This window comes from Equus quagga, chromosome 13 (assembly GCF_021613505.1).
Source record: "Equus quagga isolate Etosha38 chromosome 13, UCLA_HA_Equagga_1.0, whole genome shotgun sequence".
Lineage (NCBI taxonomy): Eukaryota > Metazoa > Chordata > Mammalia > Perissodactyla > Equidae > Equus > Equus quagga.
Genome location: NC_060279.1, coordinates 91,094,079 through 91,117,288, shown reverse-complemented (window position 1 = coordinate 91,117,288; position 23,210 = coordinate 91,094,079). Strand labels below are relative to the sequence as shown.

The following is a 23,210-nucleotide window of genomic DNA, read 5'->3' as shown; positions in this document are numbered from 1 at the left end:
AGGTTGACATAATTGCTGTAGTAAGGGCGGTTTTGTTTGTAATGACCTGCCTGTCTGATGAGTCTGGGCATTTGGCTGGCCTTTCTGGCTGGAGCGGCCCTTTGAACTGATGCCTAGAATGCATGCTTCCCACTCCTGACCTCTCCGCTGGGCCACCATACGGCCTTTTCCCTCTGCTGGAAGCTGCTCCCCTGCGTGCCCCGCAAACTCGCACACACCACGCTCAGCTGTTGCTTCCTCGGGGAAGCCTTACCTGCCACCAGCCTACTGCTGACGTCAGAGCCTCTGTTGTACTCTCGTGCCACTCATCCCAGTAGTTTTAGTCATTTTTGTAATTACTTACTGCCTTTCTGACTGTATTTGTTGAATAAATGAAAAGTGTATTACCTTTCACTTGGCCCACGTTTTAGTTAAGGTGCTACTTTCTATAGAATGGAAAACACTTGAATTATCCCCAGCTGGAAGCATTTATTGTGGAAAGACCTGCTTTTTAACCTGCCTCCTCCTTCCTTTCCCAGTGCTCCTGAAGTTCCGCACGGATAAGGGCAGAGATCCTAGTTCTGACACCTTTGGGGAAGATTCTGAGCTGTTGCTGCAGATCCGAAACGATGTGCTCGACTCCCTGGGCGTTAACCCTGACCTGCTTCCCGAAGACTTTGTCAGGTTGGTCTCGGTTTTTGTCGCGCTTTAGCCTGGATGGATCCACGTCTGCTTCCAGTGTTTGCCTTAATTTGGGGAGATGCTGTGCTCAGCCCAGGAGCCCTGAGAGCCCGCCGCCCGCATCCTGCCGCTCCGCAGCCGCTGCCTGTCTGCCGCTGTGGCCGCCGTCTGAGTGGACCGGGCGCTGCAGGCCCCGTTCTTCATCACAGTGTTTGACATTCGCATCGTGGGCAATTCCAGGCACTGTAAAATCGAAATACCTTCTGTACCTTTCTTTTTCACTTTACTTAACGTTGTTTTGGGGGATGTTTCCAGATCGGTATGTAGTAGTGTCCTCCCTCGTTTCTGCGGCTCTCTAGTGCTCCAACACAGAAGCAGTGTAGGTTATTATTTTTTATTTTTTTTTATTTTTTAAAGATTGGCACCTGAGCTAACATCTGTTGCCAATCTTGCTTTTTTCTTCTCCCAAAGCCCCCAGTGCATAGTTGTGTATTCTAGTTGTAGGCCCTCTGCTTGTGCCATGTGGGACGCTGCCTCAGCGTGGCCTGATGAGCGGTGCTAGGTCTGTGTCCAGGACCCGAACTGGCCAAGCTGGGCCGCTGAGGCAGAGCACACGGACTAACCACTCGGCCACGGCGCCGGCCCCTAGCATAGTTTATTGAAGTGGTCCCCTGCTGCCTCGAGTTGTGGCCCAGCTTTTATGATCTCATCATGCTGTAGTGTGTGACCTTGTGTGTGTCATTTCATATGTGTAGAGATATAGTGGCAGGATAAATTCTGGAAAGGGAGAGGCTGGATCAGAAGACTGGTTTCCCGTTCCTAGTTAGTGCCCCATGCCCCTCCGTTGATGGCTTATCACTCTGTCCCGTCGGCAGCAAAGGCATCCATGTTGCAGCGTCCTCGCCCTTGGGCACTGGATGCTTTCACCTTAGCCCGCCAGGCTTCTGCTCTTTTCCGCAGTCAGGTATAGGGTTTGATTGGCGAGTCCAAATGCTCAGGAGGTCATGAACCCCTTGCCAGCAGTTCTGGGATCCCTGCTCACACTCGTTCTCTCAGTGTCTTCGGGGGACACCCTGGCCTGCTGCTGCACCGCCAGCGTGTGGCAGTACTAACGACAGCTGTGATTTATGGAGCAGCTATTAGTACTGGGCGCTGTGGCGGCTGCTTTATGTACACGGTCCTATAAAACCCATTTGATAGGTGAGTAGGAGTTAAGTTGGAGCGCAGAGAAGTTAACTGCCTAGTCCAAGGTTATGTAGCTAATAACAGTAGCATGATGTGTTAGAGACTTTCTCTGCTTTACCTACACAGCCCCATTTAATTGTCACAGTTCTCCTTGACGTGTGTGTGGTTGTTTTCCCATCAGTGAAATGAAGAAGCAGGCCCCGAAGGATACAGGCCCTTGTGTGAGGTTTTAGCAGGTAGCCATCCAGGATCTCCCCCAGGTCTCGCCCCAATGCCAGCCTCCGGGCGCAGCACACGGCCCTGGCTGCTTTTCAGCAGTAAAGTGGATCAGACTCTCTCCTCCAGTGCCATCTTTCTTCACTTGTGGCTGGGAAGCTCGTTCAGCTACTGGCAACCACCAACCCCCTGATTTAGGAGCAGCAGTGCGCTTTGAATCACCTGCCGAGCCCTCGGTCAAAACGAGGCAGCTGGCACCATGGGTCAGGACCTCATGACGCTGCAGGCTGGGATAGGGTCCCTGTCCCGGGCTAACAGCCAGGCACACGTCTCTCGGTAGAGGAAGGACAGCGTGCGAGAAGCCAGTGGTGCCTGCTCTGTGCTTCATGGCAGGAGGGGGCTGGCTCACGCGGGGCTCCAGTTTCAGCAGACCCGGCCAGGCGGGCCGGGCCGCCAAGCGTAGCCAGTGCCGGACCGTGGCTATGCAGCCAAGTGACTAATTTGGGCATTTAGAGTGATGAACGGCCTGCCTCTGCGTCGCCAGCCGGTGGCGGAGGCCCCACTTCCCAGGAGGAGAAAGCCGAAGCCTGACTGCTAACAGCCTGACTCATTGCCGCCCGGTTTCTCTGCGCAAAGCGCTCTCCCGTGCCGAGGGCCTCAGGGGCTCAGCTGCTCCCACGCTATCGCCTTTTAAGTGAGAGGGGTTTGGGGCCTCTTGAAGCCTGTCTGTGGATAGTGGAGATGAGGCCTGAGATGGGACGGGGCCGCCAGCAAGGAAATGAGCCGCCGCCTGGCAGCTGAGCTGCCCTCCCAAATTGCCCACCGCCAGCCTGGCGCAGGGTGTGCTCACTTGAGTGGGGACAGCTGTGCACAAGTCTCCCTTTCCCTCATCTGTCTGGGCTCCACTCGCGCCCTCCTGTTCGCTATGTTCCTTCATCTCTTTGCGGAGAGCGCTACTGCTGTTCTGGTGATGGAAGTAACCTGCCTGTCGCCAGGGAGCATGGAGGCAGAAGACGGTCCGCGCAGTCCCTCACTGAGAGGCAGTGCTGCTGGCCTTTCGGGTGCAGCCTCTCGGGCTTCTCTGTGTATCTACTCACTTCTCCTCTTTCCTCTTTTTAAATATCAAAATGAGATCATACTGCCCACGAGAACCTTCTTTTTTCTGCATATCATGGGTCTGTTTGTGTCAAAAATACAGATCCATATTCTCACGTGTACTTTGTAATGTTTCACTGTCTGATATATGGTTACTTAATTAACCATTTCCTTATCGGTGGGTATTTAAGTTGTTTATGGTTTTTCATTATTATAAACATGTATGGTGAACATTCATAATTTGTATATGTAATATAACTTTTACTGTTAAATTTTTTTTATGGTAAAATATACACAACATAAAATATACTATTTTAACCATTCTTGGGGGGGGTGTTTTGGGGTGTTTTTTTTTTTAAGATTTTATTCTTCCTTTTTCTCCCCAAAGCCCCCTAGTACATAGTTGTGTATTTTTAGTTGTGGGTCCTTCTAGTTGTGCTATGTAGGACACCGCCTCAGCATGGCTTGATGAGCGGTGCCATGTCTGCGCCCAGGATCCGAACCGGCGAAACCCTGGGCCGCCAAAGCGGAGCAGTGAACTTAACCACTTGGCCACAGCATTGGCCCCTATGTTAACCATTCTTAAACATACAGTTCAGTGGCACTAAGTACCTTCACGTTGTTGTGCAGCCCTCACTACTCTGCATCTTCGTCTAAACTCAGAATCTGTACCCATTAGACACTGGCTTCCGTGCTGCCTTTCCCCAGCCCCTGATGAGTTCCATTCTACTTTCTGTCTCTGAATTTGATTATTCGAGGTATCGCACATAAGTGGAATCATGCAGTATTTGTCCTTTTGTGAACTTAGCTGGCTTTTAAATTACAGAAAGGTACGTGTGTTGTGGAAAAATCAGATAATGCAGAATAAATTCAAAGATGAAAATGAAAACCACTCATAAATCCATTACCCAGAGAAAACCACTGACCATTTGGTATTATATCTTCTTACACATTTTCTACAATAGCATATGTAAAATCTGCAAAATCCTTTGTAGGTTTTTAAAAAATACTCATAATATTCATTGCTAGCAAGGGTGATGGAAAAAGATGCAACCTTTATAAGAAAGACAAGTTGGAAAGGCATTAAAGAGTTAATCACATAGGACAGTGCAATGTTATGCACAGATTACAAATGATGTTTATTATGAAAAATGTCAAACATATAGAAAAATGGAAAGCGTAATAGAGTAGTGAACACCTGAATACTACTCAGCTAGGTGCAATTGTAAATCTTTTGCCTTTTGTCTTTGGGGAGGGGCATAACGATGACGTGATGCTTAAGGATGCCTCAGAGTTCATCTGTTGCATATGCTCCTGTGTCTCTTTTAATCTAGGAGTTGGCAAACTCTGGCTTGCCACCTGTTTTTGTAAATAAAGTTTTATTCCACACCTACTCATTCGTATATTATCTGTGACAGCTTTCGTAGAGTTTTTGCAGCTCTCCAACAGCAGACTTGAAGAGTTGAAACAGAGACCATATGGCCCATAAAGCCAAAAGAAATTTACTGTCTGGTTTGTTAGGAAGTTTCCCGACTCCTGCTCCAGAACAGTTTACCACCTTTTTCTCTTTTTTCCAGTTGTATTGTAGACTATCCCATGTTCTGGTTTTCTCTGTTTCTTGAGGTAGTGCTTGTTTTCTTATTTAATTTTTATTATTTAGACATATATAGCAAAATTCACTCCTGTTTCCTCATAGTGTGTTTTTAAAAATTTACATACAATAAAATGTATTTTTTTTGTTGTTGTTACACAGCTCTGTGACTTATGTGTCTTTATATGACTTTTGTTTGCGAGTTCTCTGTAGTTTTACAAAGGTGTAGGGCTGTGTAACCACCACCACGATCCAGATACAGGAAAGTTTCATCGCCCCACAGACCCCCTCCTGATGCCTTGTTGTGGTCAGCCCTTCCCACCTGCCCCCGCCCACCTGTGCCCTGTCCCGCGGTCCTGCCTTTTCCATACTGTAGCGTGAGTGGAATCATGGAGCAGGCGTAGTCTTTTGGGCCTGGTGTCCTTCAGTTAGCTTACTGCGCTGACGTTCATCCACGTGGTGTGAACGGATGGCTCTTCCTTGTTCTTGCTGAGTAGTGTTCCACTGTATGGATTACCACCTGTGTTCACCCGATGAGGACGCTGGGCTGTCCTCAGTTTTTGGCAGTTCTGACTGAAGCCGCTGTAAACATTCACGTGTTTTTGTGTGAATGTAAGTGTTCATTTCTCCGAATGTGTATACCCAAGAGTGGAGTTGATGGCTCGAATGGTAACTCTGTGTTTAGCATTTTGAGGAACTGCGAAACTGTCTTCCACAGCGGACACGCTGCTTTACCATCCTGACCGCACTCTGTGTGGGGTCCACTTTCTCCACGTCCTTGCCAACAGGTGTTACCGTCTGTCTGTTTTAGGCCTTAGTGGGTAATGAGTTGTATCTCATTATGGTTTTTATTTGTATTTCCCAAATGACTAACGATGTAGAGCATCTTTTCATGTGCTCACTGGCCATTTGTGTATGTTCTGTAGAGAAATGTGTACTCGGATCATTTGCCCATTTTTTTAATTGGGTTGTTTTTTATTGTTAAATCATAAGAGTTCTCCGTATATTCTGCATGTAAGTCCTTTATCAGATAGATGATTTGCAAAACTTTTCTCCCATTCTGTGGGTTATCTTTTCACTTTCTTTTTTTTTTTTAAGATTTTATTTTTCCTTTTTCTCCCCAAAGCCCCTTGGTACATAGTTGTGTATTTTTAGTTGTGAGTCCTTCTAGTTGTGGCATGCAGGATGCCACCGCAGCATGGTCTGATGAACAGTGCCATGTCCATGCCCAGGATTTGAACTGACAAAACCCTGGGCAGCTGAAGTGGAGCGCGTGAACTTAACCACTCGGCCACAGGGGTGGCCCCACACTTTCTTTCTTTCTTTTTTTCTTTGCTGAGGAAGATTTGCCCAGAGCTAATATCTGTGGCAACCTTCCTCTATTTTTTAGTATGTGGGCTGCTAGCACAGCATGGCCACTAACAGAGCAGTGTAGGTCTGTGCCTGAGAACCGAACCTGGTCCACTGAAGTGGAGCATGCTGGACTTTAAGCACTAGGCCACCAGGACTGGCCCCTCACTTTCTTGAGGGTATCCTTTGAAGTACAGGTTTTTAATATTTAGGAAATATAATATGTCTGTTTTTCTTTTTTCACATAGGCTTTTGGTGTCTAAGAAAACATTGCCCAATCTAAAGTCATGAAGATTTATTCCTCTGTGTTTTCTTCTAAGAGTTTTGTAGTTTCAGCTTGTGCATTTAGGTCTGTGATCCATTTTTGAGTTAACTCTTATACATGGTGTGAGGTAGGGGTCCAGGTTATTTCTTTTGCATGTAGAAACCCAGTTGTTCCAATACCATTTGTTAAAAAGACTATTCATTTTCCCATTGAGTAGTCTTGGCACCTTAGTCAAAAATCAGTTGAGGAGCCAGCCCTGAGGTGCAGTGGTTAAGTGCACACATTCTGCTTCAGTGGCCTGGAGTTCGCCAGTTCGGATCCCAGGTGCGGACATGGCACCGCTCATCAGCTATGTTGTGGCAGGCGTCCCACATATAAAATAGAGGAAGATGGGCATGGCTGTTAGCTCAGGGCCAGTCTTCCTCAACAAAAAGGGGAGAGTTGGCAGCAGATATTAGCTCAGGGCTAATCTTCCTCAGGAAAAAAAAAAGTCGACTGTGTATGTGTTATTTCTGGACTCTCGGTTCTGTTTCATTGATCTGTATGTCTGTTTTTATGCCAGTACCACACTGTCTTGATTACTGTTGCTTTCTAGTAGTAAGTTTTGAAATTGGGCCATATGAGTTCTCCAACTTTGTTCTTCGTTTTCAAGATGGTTTTGGCTAGAGACAGCCCTGAAGGCCTAGTGGTTAAAGTTTGATGTGCTCTGCCTCAGCAGCCTGGGTTTCATTGCCGGGTGTGGAACCACACCAGTTGTCTGTCAATAGCCATGCTGTGGTGGTGGCTCACATAGAATAAGTAGAAGGGCTTACAGCTAGAATATACAAGAGTGCACTGGGCCTTTGGGGAGGGAAGGAAAAAAAGAAAGGAAGGTTGGCAACAGATATTAGCTGAGGGTGAATCTTTCCCAGCAAAAAAAAAGAAATTGAAGAAAAGGATTGTTTTGGCTATTTTGGGTCTCTTACATTCCCATATGAATTTTAGGGTGGGTTTTTCCGTTTCTACAAAAATGGCATCTGGAATTTTGGTAGGGATTGTGTCAAATATATAGATTGATTTAGGGAGTATTGCTATCTTAATATTAAATCTTCTGATCTGTGAACATGAGCTAGCTTTCCATTTTTTTAGGTCTTTTATTTCTTTCAACAGTGTTTTGTAGTTTTCAGAGTGTAAGTTTTAGACATCTATTTCTAAATTTATTCCTAAATACTTTATTCTTTTGGACGATATTGTAAGTGGAATTCTTAATTTCCTTTTTCAAAATATTCCTTGATAATGTATAGAAATACAGTTGACTTTTGTCTATCAATCTTGTATCCTAAGCTTTGCTGAATTAATTTAGTAGTTCATATAATTTTTCTGTAGATTCCTTAGTGTTTTCTATATACTTGCTCACGTCATCTGTGAATATATATTACTTCTTTTCTAACGTGGATCTCTCTGATTTGTTTTCCTTCTTTGATGGCCCTGGCTAGAGCCCCAGTGCAGTGTTGGCTGGAGGCGGTGAGAGCACCCGTCTTTGTCCTGCTCCTGATCTTAGCGGGAAAGCTGGCGGTCTTCCACCATAAAGTACGATGTTAACTGTGGAGTTCTCACAGTTGCCCTTTAAGAAATTTCCTTCTATTCCCAGTTTGTTGAATGTTTTTATCAGGAAAAGGTGCTGGATTTTGTCACATGCTTTTGCTGTGTCTGTTGAGATGATCGTGTGTTTATTGTCCTTTATTCACTTAATATGGCATCCTACATTGATTGATTTTTTTCAGATGTTAAACCATCCTGTCATTCCTGGCATAAATCCTACTTAGTCATGGTGGATAATTTTTTCTATACGTTGGTTTGGTTTGCTAGCATTTTGTTGAGATAATATACTTATAAGAGGAAAAAAGCAGCATGTTAAATCGTATAGTATGATCACACAGAATGTAGGTGTATTTTTTTAAAAAAGGGAGAATCTTCCCTCATTTGATTATCTTTGAGTAGTGGAGTTGTGGGTGACTTGTTTTCTTTGGTGGAGTTCTCTGTGTGATTTATAGTTCCGCAGTGGACCTTTCAGCAGGAGGAAGAGTTCCCTCTGGGCTTGAACAGGTGGCAGTGCTGGTCCCGGCCAGAGGCGAGGAGACGGTACCCTCACACAGTTGGTGGGAGCTGAAACGGATGTGGCCTTCCTGGAAGGCGGTGTGGCCCAGTGTCTCGGGACCCAGCGATTCCGTAGTTAGGGACTTGCCAGAGGAGTTACTTGGATGCCTATGTATGCCAAGATGTGTGATCGCAATGTCGAATGACTCAGGAATCCATCAGTGGGTTATAGAGTGGGATGAATAACAGTTGGTATTACTTGGGTTTTAAATTATTTATGTTTAGATTTGTGCACTTTTTTTTTTTTTCTAGATTTTATTTTTTTCCTTTTTCTCCCCAAAGCCCCCCGGTACATAGTTGTATATTCTTCGTTGTGGGTCCTTCTAGTTGTGGCATGTGGGACGCTGCCTCAGCGTGGTTTGATGAGCAGTGTCATGTCCGCGCCCAGGATTCGAACCAACGAAACACTGGGCCGCCTACAGCGGAGCGCGCGAACTTAACCGCTCGGCCACGGGGCCAGCCCCTAGATTTGTGCACTTTTTAAAATGTCTAGAAGGATGTGCGCCACACTAGGAAGCTTGGAGGTGGTCTCCTGGTGGTAGGGCTCCTTGGGCAAGCTTTCCCCGCACTCGTCTTTGTTCCAGTTTGCTTATTAGTTAAAAAACACCGTTGTGTTCAGGGCTGGGAACTGGCAGGGCACCCCTTCTCTGGGGAGTGGTGGAAGAAAGTGTTTCCTGCCCAAGATGGGTGATTTGGAGGGGGGCAGGTGACAGTATTAGCTAAAATTTGTCCTCTGGGTGCCCCATCCTGGCCCAGAAGGGCTGATATCTCTGTGGGTAGTGAGACTTTTTTCTGCCCCCGTGCTGTAATTTCAGGCCGCAGATTTCCCATGCCTCCTGCATGTCAACACAGGCCTTTGCCCGGACGTTGTCTGGGAATAGCATATAGAACCCACTGCCCACTGCGGGTCAGGAGGGAATTGCGAGAATGTGACCGGGGCACTGAAACATCTGATATTTGTAGTGCCTTATTTTTAGGAGGCACAGATATAGTCTTTCCTTTAACTTAAAAAAAAATGTTGTGAAACCGTTCCTGCCTGGCGAGGTTCAAAGGTCTTTCCCAGCCACCTCCTAACCCCCTGGATCAGATTTAATTGTCACGTCTAGATGCCAACGTTGGCATTGCTGTCTGAATTGACTCCTCTGGTGGGAGGTGTTTTTATGCAGGCCAGCCCACTCCTGACCTGGCCAGGTGTCCTGTCAGCCCTGCTGTTGCTCACGACCCCATTTCGCTGTCTTCTCTCTCAGGTATTGCTTCTCCGAGATGGCCCCCGTGTGTGCAGTGGTCGGAGGGATCCTGGCCCAGGAAATTGTGAAGGTAAAAAGTCACTGCAAAGCAGACGATAATTGACCCTCGGCACCATGACCTCATGGGGGCGCCAACATGGATTGCTCAGAACCGGCTCAGAGAGCTGCCAGGTTTCTCTGGCCCCGATCCTCCTGGTTTCATGCGCTCCCCTTTCCCTCGCTATCCCATTCTCTCCAGCCCATGCAGGTGGGCATTCAGCAAATGAAATTGAGGACCTACTCTGTCCCAGAGCTGACACTGTGCCCTTCAGACGCCATCTGCCGTCCCCTCACTATACAGATTAGTATCTGGTGCTGATGATGTTTGCCAGCTATATTGTTCCTCATGGCTCCGTGAGATGGGTACTGTCATGATCCCCATTTAAGGGGAGGACACTGAGCTCCAGAGAGGGGACGCCAAAAACCTGGGCTCTTAACCTCGACTGTATGGCTTCTCTCCATCTGTGACCCTGGCGTCAGAGCTCCCTCTCGTTAAAGCCCACGCCACAGGCATTTACAGAGGAGTGGAGTGTGTGCCCTATGCCAGGAGCCCCACGAGGCTCCGTACAGGGTGCCTGTGACCTCCCCTCAGAAGGGAGGTGTTTCACCTGGGCTCTCGTAACCAGTAACTAGCACAGCCTTTGAGTGTATTCTGGAAGGTTTCGGTTGACAAAACTATAGTATATGGCCAAATATATTTTACTTTCTTTGGGGACTCTGGTATTTGCCCGGAGACATTGTCTGCCTTTCGGCAGCTTTAGTGGACTTACAGTGATGGCGTGTCCTTTGCTCTCACGGAGCGGAGTCGTGCCTGGCGAAATGATCTCCCACGTCCACATATATGCCAAGTTCAAGCTTAGGAGGGTGCTTTGGGGATGCAGAGTTCCACTGCTTTGCCTTGGGGTCTGTAAATTTGCTCTGGAGACATTTGGCTCAGTTGGATAGTCCCACTGTGTTCTTAAGGCTCTTTTTTTCTCTCTTCTTTCCTGATCCTTCTCTCTGGACCAAACTTTTTTTTTAAAGATTGTCACCTGAGCTAACATCTTTTGCCAATCTTTTTTTTTCTTCTCCTCAAAACTCCCCAGCACATACACATATATTTTCAGTTGTGGGTCCTTCTAGTTGTGGCATGTGGGACACCACCTCAGCATGGCCTGATGAGCAGTGCCATGTCCGCGCCCAGGATCCAAACCCGCAAAACCCTGGGCCGCCGAAGCGGAGCGCACGAACTTAACCAAACCCTCATCCACGGGGCCGGCCCCAGGACCAAATTCTTTGTCTGAATCTAACCTTGTGTGTCACAGGCAGTGGGGTGGGCACTGAGGAGATATGGGGAGAGAAGGAGAAGTATGTGGTGGCCGTGCCTGTGCCCTGCTCACGCCTTCTGCTTAGCCCAGACTGACAGGAACTGTTGAGCTTCTGTGCCAGTCTGAGGAGCTGGGGTGGTTGCCCAGAGGACCATGTTGAGAAGGATCCTGAGGCTGCCTGGAGACAGACTCAGCAGGCAGGAGTGCAGTGAGGGACAAGGAGGAATCACAAGGGAGGAATGGGAACGCACATATTTTCTTCGCCCGTAATGACGACAACAATGGATAACATTTACTCAGACCACCGCGTGCCGCACCAAGGCCGTGTTCCTCACATGATTGACGCGCAGGAGCTGTTGTGATCCCTGCTGTCTACAGGGGGGCTGAGTGCAGAGAAGTGGCAGAGCCAGGTTTCGAGCCCAGGCGGTCTGGTTTCTGGGCCTGTGCTCTTCACCGTGTGGCCATCGTGCCTCAGGCGCTGTGCCTGAGCAGCATCCATGTCGTCGCGCCCTCGGCCTCGCTTCTGCAGCCCATTGAGAAGCTGCTCCCTGGCTCTTTCCTGCGGGAGGGAGACGGGGTCAGGGCAGGTGGCCTTGAGGCCGTCGTGCGCCGTGATCTCTGTGTCCCAGTGCTAGCCTCGAAGGCAGCCCCTCCTTCCCGCCTGCTGGGGACAGCTGCTGCCCAGCATCCCGTTTCTGTTTATCCCAGACGGCCAGAGCACTCGGCATTCTTGGTTGCTGGGTGTGTTTGGAATCTCCTCCTGCCCCCCTCTTGCTTGGGAAGCACTTTACCTTTTGCCCCGTGTTCACCCCGTGCCCTGCTGTCTTTTCCCCTCCACTCCCCGTTACTTAACACGGTTCCGCCCTTCAGCTAGCTGGCAGTATGGCCCCGAGTCCGAGGGCCGCAGGCCTCCCGCTCCTCTCCTGAGGGGCCATCTGTCCGCCCACGACAAGTCAACGCCAGGAGATGGAGGGCACATGTCAGAGTCTGCCCCCTGGGAATCGCCTTTCTCTGCTTCCTTCCTTGTGCCATTCCAGACACCACGTGTGCCATGGGCGTCCCCTGTCGGGTCATGCTTCCTTAGGTTTCACTCACCCTTCCTTTCTGTTCACGCTGTCCACGGTAGGTAGAGCTGACTGTGACAGCAGCACCCATACCAGGCTCATCTCCTGTGACAAGGGTTCTGGTCTGGGAGTTCCAGCTGTGGAACCCCTGTGCTTGGGACCCCCAGACACTGGTGAAGGACCCCTGGCCCCCGTTAGCGAGAGCAGCTCGTACTTTCTGAGAATTCACCATGTGCCAGGCACGTTACAAGCTTGATCGCGTTTCATTCTCACCAGCAACTCTAGCAGGGATGTGCTATTTGCCATTTCATGTGGGGGCCCAGAGAGGCCAGCCTCTGTCTTCTCCAAGCCTGGGAAGTGGGACCATCTAGCACAGACCTGGCCCAGCACAGGCTCGGGATGCTCTCCTTGGACGAGCGGCTGAATAACCACTTGGAGCGGGCGTGCGCGGCCCCTTACAGATGAGGGCCTGGGCTGGGGCTGCCGCTGCGTTCGGGAGTCGGGGCTTTGGAGCCCACTCCCGGCCTTGCGCGGGGGTTCCTGCCTGTGAGTGGCAAGCCCGGCCCTCCCGGGAAGCTGTGCGCCCACCCGGCAGCTTGCTTAGCTGATGCATCCTCTTGACAGGATAACCCATTTGGGGTTAAGAACCTCTTAGAAAACTCATTGACACTTTTGAACCCTCTCCCCAGGACATACGTGTGCACACACGATTCAGCATGTAATTTCAGGAAGTGCGACCCCATCTTTAAAAGTGCTGGTTCCTTCTGTTAACCCCACAAGATAGTACCGTTTCCATGGCTGAGCAGCAGCTCCTGGGCCCTCTGGACCCCAGCCCTGGCTGTCTTGGGGAAGGCAGGCAGCATTGGTGCTGCCTGGACGAGCCACTTCCGTGCCCGGGTGTGTCCCCTTGGGGGGCGGGTGCTGCCGCCTGAGATGTGCTGGGACGAGGCACCGCCGTTCTCAGTGGGAGAGTCGTAGCTGATTACCACGCTGTTTGCCGAGCCCTGCCTCTCAGGGTTAGCCGTCGCTTTCGATAGTTGAGGTGCATCATCTCTTTTAATGCCTAGGGTATAATACGTGTGTTATTTTTATTTCTCATGCGGAAAGTAAGGTTCAGAGAGGCGTGATGGTCTGTCAGAGACACACAGCTCGTGAGGGACAGAGGAAGCAGATGTGACGGTCATAATCAGTAATGTCTCCAGACATAGCCAGATCAGCTCTGGGGAGCAACATTGACCTCTCCTGAGAACCGCTGCCCAGCCTGCTTTGAGATCTGGTTTTTGAAGTTTTTTTTCTTTTTTCTCCATTTTATCCCTTTTAGAGCACTTGAGCTGAACCCTCTCTTGTTTTTCTCCCCAGGCCCTGTCTCAGAGGGACCCTCCTCACAACAACTTCTTCTTTTTTGATGGCATGAAGGGGAACGGGATTGTGGAGTGCCTTGGCCCCAAGTGAACCCGAGACTTGGCAGCCCGGAGACGCCGACCTGCAGCATGCCCACTTGTGCCCCGGCCCCTTCCCCTCGAAGGCATCTCCAGGCAAGGGAGAGAGGAAGTCATGGGACCAGTACAGACCGTGTCCTGCAAGCAGGGCGGCCGTGCGATGTGCCTCTTGCCAGTACCAGCAGCTGCTGACCAAGGGGCACAGGGCCTGGCTGTCTCCATCCCAGCTCTGTCAGGACTGCCGGCCCCTGAGTGGCGAGCCCCTGAACGCCCCACGGATGCCTCTCTGTCCTGGTGCCGCCGTGGGGTCGCCACCCTCTGGGGTACTGTTGGGGAAGCCTGCCAGGAACCAGCGCACCTTGTTGCTTAGGAGCCCCTGCCGCCTTCTCGGACTTAGTCCCCGCATGATGTCATACAGCGAGGAGCATGACTTCAGGTGGGGACTAAGGCCCAGGGCCGAGGGAGCGCTGGTGGCACCCCAGTTCCCAGCACAGACGGGGCCCTAGAGGGAAAAGCGCGGCAGGCGGAATGCATCTCCTCCAGAGTCTGAGATCCTGGAAAACAACAGCTGGCATCTGCTGTGCTGGTCTGGGGTGTTGGTTTAGGCTTAGTTGAGTTCCAGCCTGGATTTTGGAACAGAGGAAATGTTACCAAGTCCTCTTGGGTATTAAGGCAAGACCTTGCAAATTGAGTATTAGTGGGAAAACTTTGTTTGAAAAAGGATTCTGGTTTGTTGGGGCTGAGCTAGGCCGGGGAGCCTGCGTTTGATTGACCCCCGGCACTGATGCGGCGCCCACCGCTCTGCAGGGCGCGGCCTTAGGGCTGCGTCGCTCCTTCGTTTACCCCCTGCATCACAGCTGTTGGTGTTTTTTATATTCTCTATATTTTCTTGGCTCTTTGAAAAGGAATGATAGAAATAAAGTTATTTGCTTTAGAATTTGTTTGTTTTTCTTCCACATGAGAAACTTCTACCCCGTTAGGGAGTGATCCTTCCAGGTGCCTTTTTAAACCTGAAGAAATAGCGCTGACTGCTGTAACGTGGCTCAGGGCGCGCCTGCCCGCCGCCGTTCCTGCTGCCGGCTCCCTGGGAATGCAGCGGGACTTAGATGGCTCGAATTCTCGATTGCGTGGAAGCTGCTGGTTCCAATTGTCTGTTGAATAATGCAGTTAAATAGTGGCTGGTCTCTGACAAGAATTATATAATAATGGAAAAGGAGTAAAACAGATGATACTGCTGCTGCCACGCCCTGTGTCCCAGGCGCTGTGGAGAGTCAAAGTGGGCGATGGCCTCCTTTAAGGCGAAGTGATGCTTAAGTCATGTGCCCCGAGCCCCACGGCTGGTATGGGCCAGCTTTCGCTGGAACACCCGCTGGGTCTGGACTTGGCAGCCCGGCAGCCGTGTTTCCTCCCCCTCGCTTGGCTTTCTCCTTGATGTAAAATTATGTGAGGTTTGGGTCTGGTCAGTCTGAATGAAGAAATCCACTCCTTTCCTCTTTCAGTGCTGCTGCTGTCAGTGAACAACGCTGGTCTCCACTGGGAGGAGGAACTCAATTCCCCAGCCCTCAAAGCCGCCTCCACTCCCCCGGGGTGTGGCGAGGGCGCTGTGTGTGGAGGTGCCCCTCTCTGGGCTCCGTCAGTGTCAGTCAGGGGCACCAAGGTCAGTGGTTTTCTCGATGCAGGAATCTCACGCGTCTTTGAAGTTTTGAGCTAATTACACCCTTTCCTTTGCAATGTGGGGCTGTGGTCACAAGGGGGAGCAGGTGGGTCTCAATGGATCAAAGCAAAATTGTCATTACAGTCTTCTCGGCAGCGTCTCAAACTTTTCTGCCCCTGTGCCTCGAATGGCAGAGAGTGAGTCAGCCAGAGAGACCCTCTCGGGATCTGGGGGCGGCGCTGGAAGCTGCCAGCCCTGGGCAAGAAATGTCTTTATTCTCGTTTCCTTGCATTTCACAGTCTCCTGTATGCATGTTGGTATTATCATAAAAATGGATTTCCCTGCGTCTCCAGGAGGTGCACAGTGATGATCCTGCGGTGTCTGGTGCCTCCAGGAGGCAGGTAGCCCACTAGAGAGGAGGCCCTGACCTGTGACGGGAACAAATACTGTCGGGATGCGGGAGTTACCGCGTGAAAGGAAGTGGGCTGTCTTCTTTGGGGCTGCCGGCTTTCTCCACCCCATTCTCCACCGCTGTTGTCTCTGGTTTGTGTAGTAGCCAAACTCTGTGAAGTGCTCAATGTGTTGAAACCTCAGGTAGAACATTCTAGTGAAACAGGTGCTACTCAGAAAATAAAAAAGTAACACATGCAAAGGTAAGAAATTACAACACAGTCAAAAGCCCTTGGTCCCGTCACGGCCCCACATGCCGTGATTCCCTTTGCCGTGCAGGCCGGTTGTGTCAGTTTCTTGCCTTTATTTGGTGGATGTAGATACGTGTATATCTACTGAGGTTTGCCTCACGTGCCCCTTTGCAGGTGCGGAAACGGAGCCTTCGGTTGTAGTTGACGAGTCAGGAGAGTTTAAAAATGCTAAGAGCAAGCGTATGCTCCCGCTCGCTGCCCGGTGCTGGTCAGAATAAAGGGGTGGGGTCCTCACAGCAGCAGCCCCAGGGGCTCGACACTGTTGTCGTGCCCACGTCAGGGGAAAGAGCCTCACCCAGCAAGTGAGGGGTGGAACGGGGGGCCAGGGAGGCTGCTGTGGGGACACTCATTTGGTGTCACCGCTTCTTGTGTGGACAAGGGCCTCACAAGGTCCTGAGACCCAGGGGTCACCACTGAGAGCCATCAGTCCGGCCCGGGTTCTGAGGGAGGCCCTTCAGCTGGGCCCAGAAGGGCAGTAAGAGTGAAAAGACTCCTCCCACCGCGTCGTGCGGCCTGTCGGCCCCGTGTTGGCCACATTGCAGCAGCCGCTGACTTCACAGCTACACTCAGGCTTTTGGAGAGAAATGCGAGATGTTTTTTGTATATTTAGCTGTATCCACTTTCATATCCGCCTCCCAGGGGTCCCCTGTGGCAGCCGTTGAGAGTGAGGCGTTTCAGACTAGCAGCTTCAAGCCCAGGCTCCACCACTGAGCTATGTGACCTTTGGTCCCCAGTTGCCCCATCGGTACAATGGGGTAGTAGGAGTGCGTTCCTCTGACTTGGGAATTCAGTGAATGAATACATTCCTTCGGTAGACATTGTTCAATGTAGCTGCTATTATGCAGTCATAAATAACTGTTTTTCTGCAACTTGCTTTTTCTCACTGGCTTGTTGATCCCTGCCAGTGCATAGAATTCCAGAACCACAGATGAACCATGAGCCATTTAGTCAGTCTGCTGTTGAGTGACTTGGAGCTGGTTTCCCTGGTGTGCACTTAGGAAAGACTCCCCAAAGCCAGACGCCAGTTACAGAGTGCGTCAGTGCATCTGAGATGTCGATCCCTTCCAGAAGGCTGTGTGGGGGTCGCATTTTACCTTTCTTTTGTTGATTGGCTAGATCATACCTGCATGTGGTACAGAACTGAAAGGTTTATAAAGACGCACGGTCATATTTCGTAAGGAAGGAAAAAGCTGTATAAACAATGAGAAGTAAATCTTCCTTTTCCAGAAGCAGCCGTTGCACGGTGGGCTTCTTTGCAGGTGGCGGAGGGGGGCCGGTTCAGGGCCGGGATTGGCTCGCTAGAGGCTGCGCAGTTTGCAAGGGGCAGCGGTTGAGCTGAGGGCCTTGGAGCCTCCGCTCCGCCACCTGCAGGACTGCTTGGCGCCTTGGTCCCAGGAGAGAGGGCCACAGAGATGACTTAGGTGTCTGCCTTCCCTACGGAATGATGGATGCCTCTTTCGTTTTCCTAGGAGCCCTTTGGACTTTGCTACCTTCCCTGGCCTGACTGACCCCGGTCTGTGCCTCTTCCCATCTAACTTGAGTGGTGGAGTGGGGTTCCCCACTGTCAGTCCTAAAAGATGACAGGTTTGGTTCTGTTACAAAAAAAAAGAAGATACAGAAGTTCCATAAGTTTCTAACAGACAAACCACTCCCTGCAAATAACTATAACTTCTGGACAAAATACAAAAAAAGGAAAACCAGCAACAAAAATAAATAAATGAAACTATTGGCAGGCGCTGAAGCAGGTGGACTTTGGAGGGGAGTTGAAAGTTGCAAGAAGAGCCCACCACAGGGTGAGTGTTCTCGTGTGTGTGTGTGTGTGTGTCCCACAGCTTTAGCCTGAGGGCAGACTGCGCCCCTAGCACTGCACCGGGCAGCTAAAACTCGGGGAAAACAGCTCTTACTGGACGGAGGAACCAGAGGACGGAGCTGAGAGTAACCACAGCTACAGAAAGGAGAGCTGGGGCGACGGGAACGCTGGGTACGCGCATCAATTCAGCTGAGCCCCTTGCTGACCACCGGACGGTGAGTGGATGGAGCAGGCTCAAAGCAGGGCTGAGGAGAACTGACTCTGAGCTCCGCCCGCGGCAGCGGTGTGAGCGTCACAGCTGCACACATCCCCTCAAACAAAACAGTCACATCCTCTGGAGGAATGTAACAGAATCCAGAATGTCCAGCATGTAATCCCAAACTACCTGGTATACACAGAATCAGGGACATGTGACCCATTCTCCAGGGGAGACAAGATGGCCGAGAGAATCCAGGTGTTGAGATTAGCAGACAAGGACTTTAAGGCAGTTACTACAACTCTGCCACTGAGGTAAAGGGAAATACAGGTGAGGTCTCGGCAGAGAAGTAGCAAGGGTTAAAGAACCAAATGCATGTTCTAGGACGGAAGAATACGGTATCTGCAATCTTAGAAATTCACTGGTAGACCTAATAGAATGGAGATGAGAGAGAAAAGATTCTATGAACTGGAGACAGATTAATAGAAATTATCAAGTCTAAAAAAAGAGGAAAAACTTTTTTTTTTTTTAAGATTTTATTTTTCCTTTTTCTCCCCCAAGCTCCCCAGTACATAGTTGCACATTTTTAGTTGTGGGTCCTTCTAGCTGTGGTATGTGGGATGCCGCCTCAGTGTGGCCTGATGAGCGGTGCCATGTCCGCGCCCAGGATCCGAACCGGCGAAACCCCAGGCCACCAAAGTGGAGCCTGCAAACCCAAGCACTCGGCCACGGGGCTGACCTCGGAAACACTGAAATAACAAGAGCTTCAGGGACTTGTGGGACACTATCGAAAGGTCTAATGTACATGTCATTGGAGTCCTAGAAGGAGAGGAGAGAGAGAATGGGGAAGAAAAAATATTTGAGTAAATAATGGCGCAAACTTCTGCAATTGGGTGAAAGAAATTTACAGACTTGAAAAGCTCAGTGATGGGGCCGGCCCTGTGGCCGAGTGGTTAAGTTTGCACGCTCTGCTTTGGCGGCCCAGGGTTTCGCCAGTTTGGATCCTGGGCACAGACATGGTACCGCTCATCAGGCCATGCTGAGGCGGTATCCCACATGCCACAACCAGAAGGACCCACAACTAAAAATACAACAACAAGGTACCGGGGGGGTTTGGGGAGAAGAAGAGAAAAAAAAAAGAAAAGCTCTGTGTATCCCAAACAGGAGAAATACGAAAAGATCTGTGTGTAGACATATCGTAGTCAATATGAAGACCAAAAACGAGGAAATCTTGAAAGCAGCCTGGCGAAACCAGCGCATTACAAACAGGGAACTATGATTCAGATGGTCCCGGATGCATCATCAGAAGTGATGGAGGCCAGAAGACAGCGAAACAACATTTCTAAAACGCCGAGAGAAGACTGGCAGCCCCGGAATTCTGTAACCAGTGCATATAGGTATTTTCAGATAAAAGAAAACTAAGAGAATTGGTCACCAGCAGAAATGCACTATAAGAAATGCTAATGGATATTGTCCGGGCTTAAAGAAGTTACCCCGGACTTCGGACTTCAGGACGCATCGAAGAGCACTGGATGGGGAGGAATTTTTTTTTTTTCCCTGCTTTTTCTCCCCAAATCCCCCCCCCCCCAGTACATAGTTGTATTTTTAGTTGTGGGTCCTTGTAGTTGTGGCATGTGGGACGCCGCCTCAGCGTGGCCTAATGAGCGGTGCCATGTCTGCAACCAGGATCCGAACCCTGGGCTGCTGAAGCGGAGTGCACGAAGTTGACCACTTGGCCACGGAGCCAGCCCCAGGAGGAAATTCTTTTTCAAAGGCTATTTTTTCCTCTTAATTCCTTTGAAATAGATATGATTATTTAAAGTAAAAGTTATGATACTGTCTTGTGGAACTTAAAATGTGTGTGGATATAATCCACATGACAACTGTAGCGTAAAACAAGGAGGAGGGAGGGTCATTGGACCTGCACGGTGGCCGAGTTTCTACGTCGTAAGCAAAGTGGTTCAATTCTAAGATGGCGAAGAGGTGAGGACGTGTTTGTGATCCCTAGGGCAGTGCTAAAAAATTGCTGACACACCAAAAGATAAAGGTGAAAGGATTCTGAAAAGGATTCAAATAATCCACGAGAAGCCAGGAGAAGAAACAGGAACCAAAACAGGACAAATGGAAAACAAATAATGAATCGATAGACCTAATCCAGCCAAGTGACTGATTCCGCGAACTGGTCCTGGCATGGGGAGGCGCCAGGTGGCGTGACCCAGGAGAGCTCTGCTGCCAGCCAGCCGCTGTGAACGCCCCCATGGGCCTAGGGCCTGTGCAGAGCGTTTAAGCAGGAAGAAAAATGCAGAGAATCGTATAATAAACCCCCAGGTACCCCCCATCATTTTGCCGCCTGCTTTGTTCGCTCACCGTTGTTTATTCATATTGATACTGTTCTAGCTCATTCCAGTTAACTGCTGTCTGTTATCTGTGCTGTGACGAGAGCTGATTTGATTTACCCTGTCGACTGCCGTTGGACACCTAGATGGCTGGGTTTGTGCGTTGCCAACACATGGACACTCGCACACATCCACTTTTCCGCGAGACGCCCAGGAAGGCATTGCTGGCATAGGTATGCGTGTCCTCAGCTTGACAAGGTTTTGCCAAACTGCTCTCGAAAGTGATGGTTCCTGTTTCCCTCGCCCTGGCCTTTGAAGAGGAGAAGGGCCGTTTGCCTTGGGCTTCCCCTTTACCCGTGAGGACAGCCAGGAAGGGGAGAGCCGGGGCCTGAGCCTGCGTCTGTGCCAGTGAGTGGGGGAGAGGGCACGAGGAGAGCAGTTGGCCGGCGGCCTGTGTTAAGGGAGAGAACAGTAGGTGCCCCCTTCCTAGAGCAATTCCACACAGGCTTTTCTGGCTGGGCCTTAGCACCCGGCAGCCGCCCCGGAGAAGCTTCACTTGGGGCTCAACTCAGGGTGCCCTCCCCGATGTCACCCTCTGCCTTCATTGCTGACACGGTCCCCAGGACTCCTCATGGTGATGCTTCTGACTAAGTTTTAGATCATTCGTTCATTCAGTAAATGTCAGATCCCCATGACATACTTGATCCAGTGGGGATAAAGCGCCAATAAGCCTGTCTCCCCCAGGCTTTGCTTTCAGCGGGAGACCAATAGGGACGCATGAAGGCTGGGTGCAGGTGTCGCGCCCACGCTCCTCAGCCTTCCTCCAGATACAGCTACAGACGCCCGCGTGCCCCGTGGACCGCCTACCCCTCCCCCCCAGACAGGGGTCTCAGGCTCCGACAGACTACACGGAGGGGAAGGAGTGCACACAGCATCCACTGTTCCAATCTGATTTTATTGAAAAGGAAACATACAAAAATCATGTACAAAAAAAATTAACCAAACATGTACAGAAAATTCATTCCGGTATCTACAGCAGCGCATATACAGTATTTTACAGGCTGGGCCATCCCTCCCCGCTCCCAGACTCCTCCCTCTTCTGAGATTCCCCCCTCCCTGACTCCCCGTCTTCCCCCCAGCGCTTCGCCCTGGGGACTAAGGCTGGGGCGGTTTCCTCCGAAATCTCCCACCCCCCAAATGAATGCCAGTGGTCACACGTGCTCTCTCTAAACCTATGCAATGGGATTGATGGGGGCGGGGGGTGGTCACGGCAGAGCACAGGATTCACAGTCTGGGCCCCTCCTGGCCACCCCCAGATGAAGGTGGGGCAGGCATGCCCACCACCCGCCGGCTGGCTCAGGGAAGATGGCTGGGCGCCGGGCTGGGGCAGCCGACACACGCACCCCATCCTCTGGCTCCAGGAGGCTAGTGGTCACGTTTGGCTCATTTGCTCTTCACGGGCCCCCTCCCCAGGAGGAGGGGGGGAAGCACCAGGGGCCCGAGGCCAGGCCCAGAGTGAAGGAGCACTGGGAGGGAGAGTCCCCCAGTGTCACCCCTGCAGCTGGAACGGGCAGCCAGCACCAGCAGCCTTTCCTGAGATGGTGGTGGGCGGCACAGGCGGGCGGCTCGGTCCCCACCACCTCGGTCACCGCCGCCTTCAGACGCTGAGTCCGTCAGCCCTCTCTGCCCTGGCTCCTCAGCCAGGGGCCCAGGAGTCCACATCTCCGTCAGTGCACCCAGGCTAGGCCGGGGCTGGGTCTGCAGTGGCTGCCCTGGCCCGCCCCTGGGACAGGCAGGGCTGGTAGTCCAGTATGCTACATGGTGCAGAAAGAGCCCCCCGCACTGGCCAGGGCGTCAGGAGGTGGGAGGGTCCTGCCCCCCAAGTCCCCGACGTCCCCCGGGCGGGTGCAGGCACCTAGTTGGGCTCCATCTCCGGGGCCGCTCGGCCCCTGGGTAGGGGCAGGAGTCCCATGATGAGATTGTACAGGACCCTCCAGGGCGAGGGGCGGTGTCGCTGCTGCTCCTCTTGTCTCTAGGGAAAGAGACGAGGAAGTCAGAGTGGGCTTGGGACGTGTGCGTGCTGAGGCCCCCGGGCAGTGAGGAGCAAGGAAGGGTCCCAAGAGTGAGCTGTACCCTCATTGTTAATCCCAGTTCCTCCGCCCACCTGAGCCAGTGTGGTCACCTCGAGGGTGGCACCTCACAGCAGTGTGGCATTGGCAAGCTTTTTAACTAATGCCAAACTAACCCAAACTAGCAATCATCTAGTAAGGCTGAGGGCAGGCAGACCACCAGGGATGTCCACTGGAGACACACAAGTGCACCTGGTGATGGACATTGTTTGGAAGAGGGGTGAAAAAAGCCAATAGATAAAATTTGAAACTTTTAAAAAATCTGAAATAGCCATCAATGAGAAAATGAGCACGGATACTACGCGCTGATCCAACAGGATGCTACATAGCAGGAAAAACGAAAGAAGGAAAGCTCCTTTGCCCGAGTGAATGGATCTCAAGCATAATACTGAGGGGCAAGTTTGGAGAGGAACACACCATATCGTGTAATGTTAAGCCCTAAACGCCCCCCATCCTAAGCATTGGGTGCGTCCTGATAAATCCATAGTAAAAGGATCAGCACCTGCAGAGGCCGGGACAAGCCACCTCGAGGGGCTGCCCTTGGAGGAGGGGAGGGGACGGGAGGGAACTGGGGGCTTCACAACATCCGGTGTTTGTTTTCCTCTGAACAAGCAAGCGATGCGGGTGTCGCGTTCAGCTGGGACAGGGCCGGGGGCGGGCGCCCTGAGGCTTGTTAGCCTCTGTTCTCCGCTGGAGGCTCAGATTCTGTTCTAATAAGAGGCCGGGATGCGGGCGCGGGGCGGGGCCTCCGCGGGGGGGCGGGGCTCCCGGGAAGGGGGCGGGGCCGCCG

At 51.1% G+C, this 23,210-nt stretch overlaps 2 protein-coding genes across 4 annotated transcripts in view; one reads left to right on the top strand and one right to left on the bottom strand.

Moving 5' to 3' along the window:
- SAE1 (SUMO1 activating enzyme subunit 1) overlaps positions 1-14,531 on the top strand; it is a 64,289-nt gene extending 49,758 nt beyond the window's left edge. For both annotated transcript variants that reach the window (XM_046681699.1, XM_046681700.1), the window contains 3 exons: positions 519-663; positions 9,746-9,815; positions 13,515-14,531. In XM_046681699.1, the coding sequence (XP_046537655.1) occupies positions 519-663; positions 9,746-9,815; positions 13,515-13,607 (308 nt within the window). In that variant the 3' untranslated portion in view covers positions 13,608-14,531. The remainder of the gene's footprint in view (positions 1-518; positions 664-9,745; positions 9,816-13,514) is intronic.
- Positions 14,532-21,227: 6,696 nt separating this feature from the next.
- Positions 21,228-23,210, bottom strand: part of BBC3 (BCL2 binding component 3) — a 7,282-nt gene continuing 5,299 nt past the window's right edge. For both annotated transcript variants that reach the window (XM_046680491.1, XM_046680492.1), the window contains exon 4: positions 21,228-22,323. In XM_046680491.1, the coding sequence (XP_046536447.1) occupies positions 22,207-22,323 (117 nt within the window). In that variant the 3' untranslated portion in view covers positions 21,228-22,206. The remainder of the gene's footprint in view (positions 22,324-23,210) is intronic.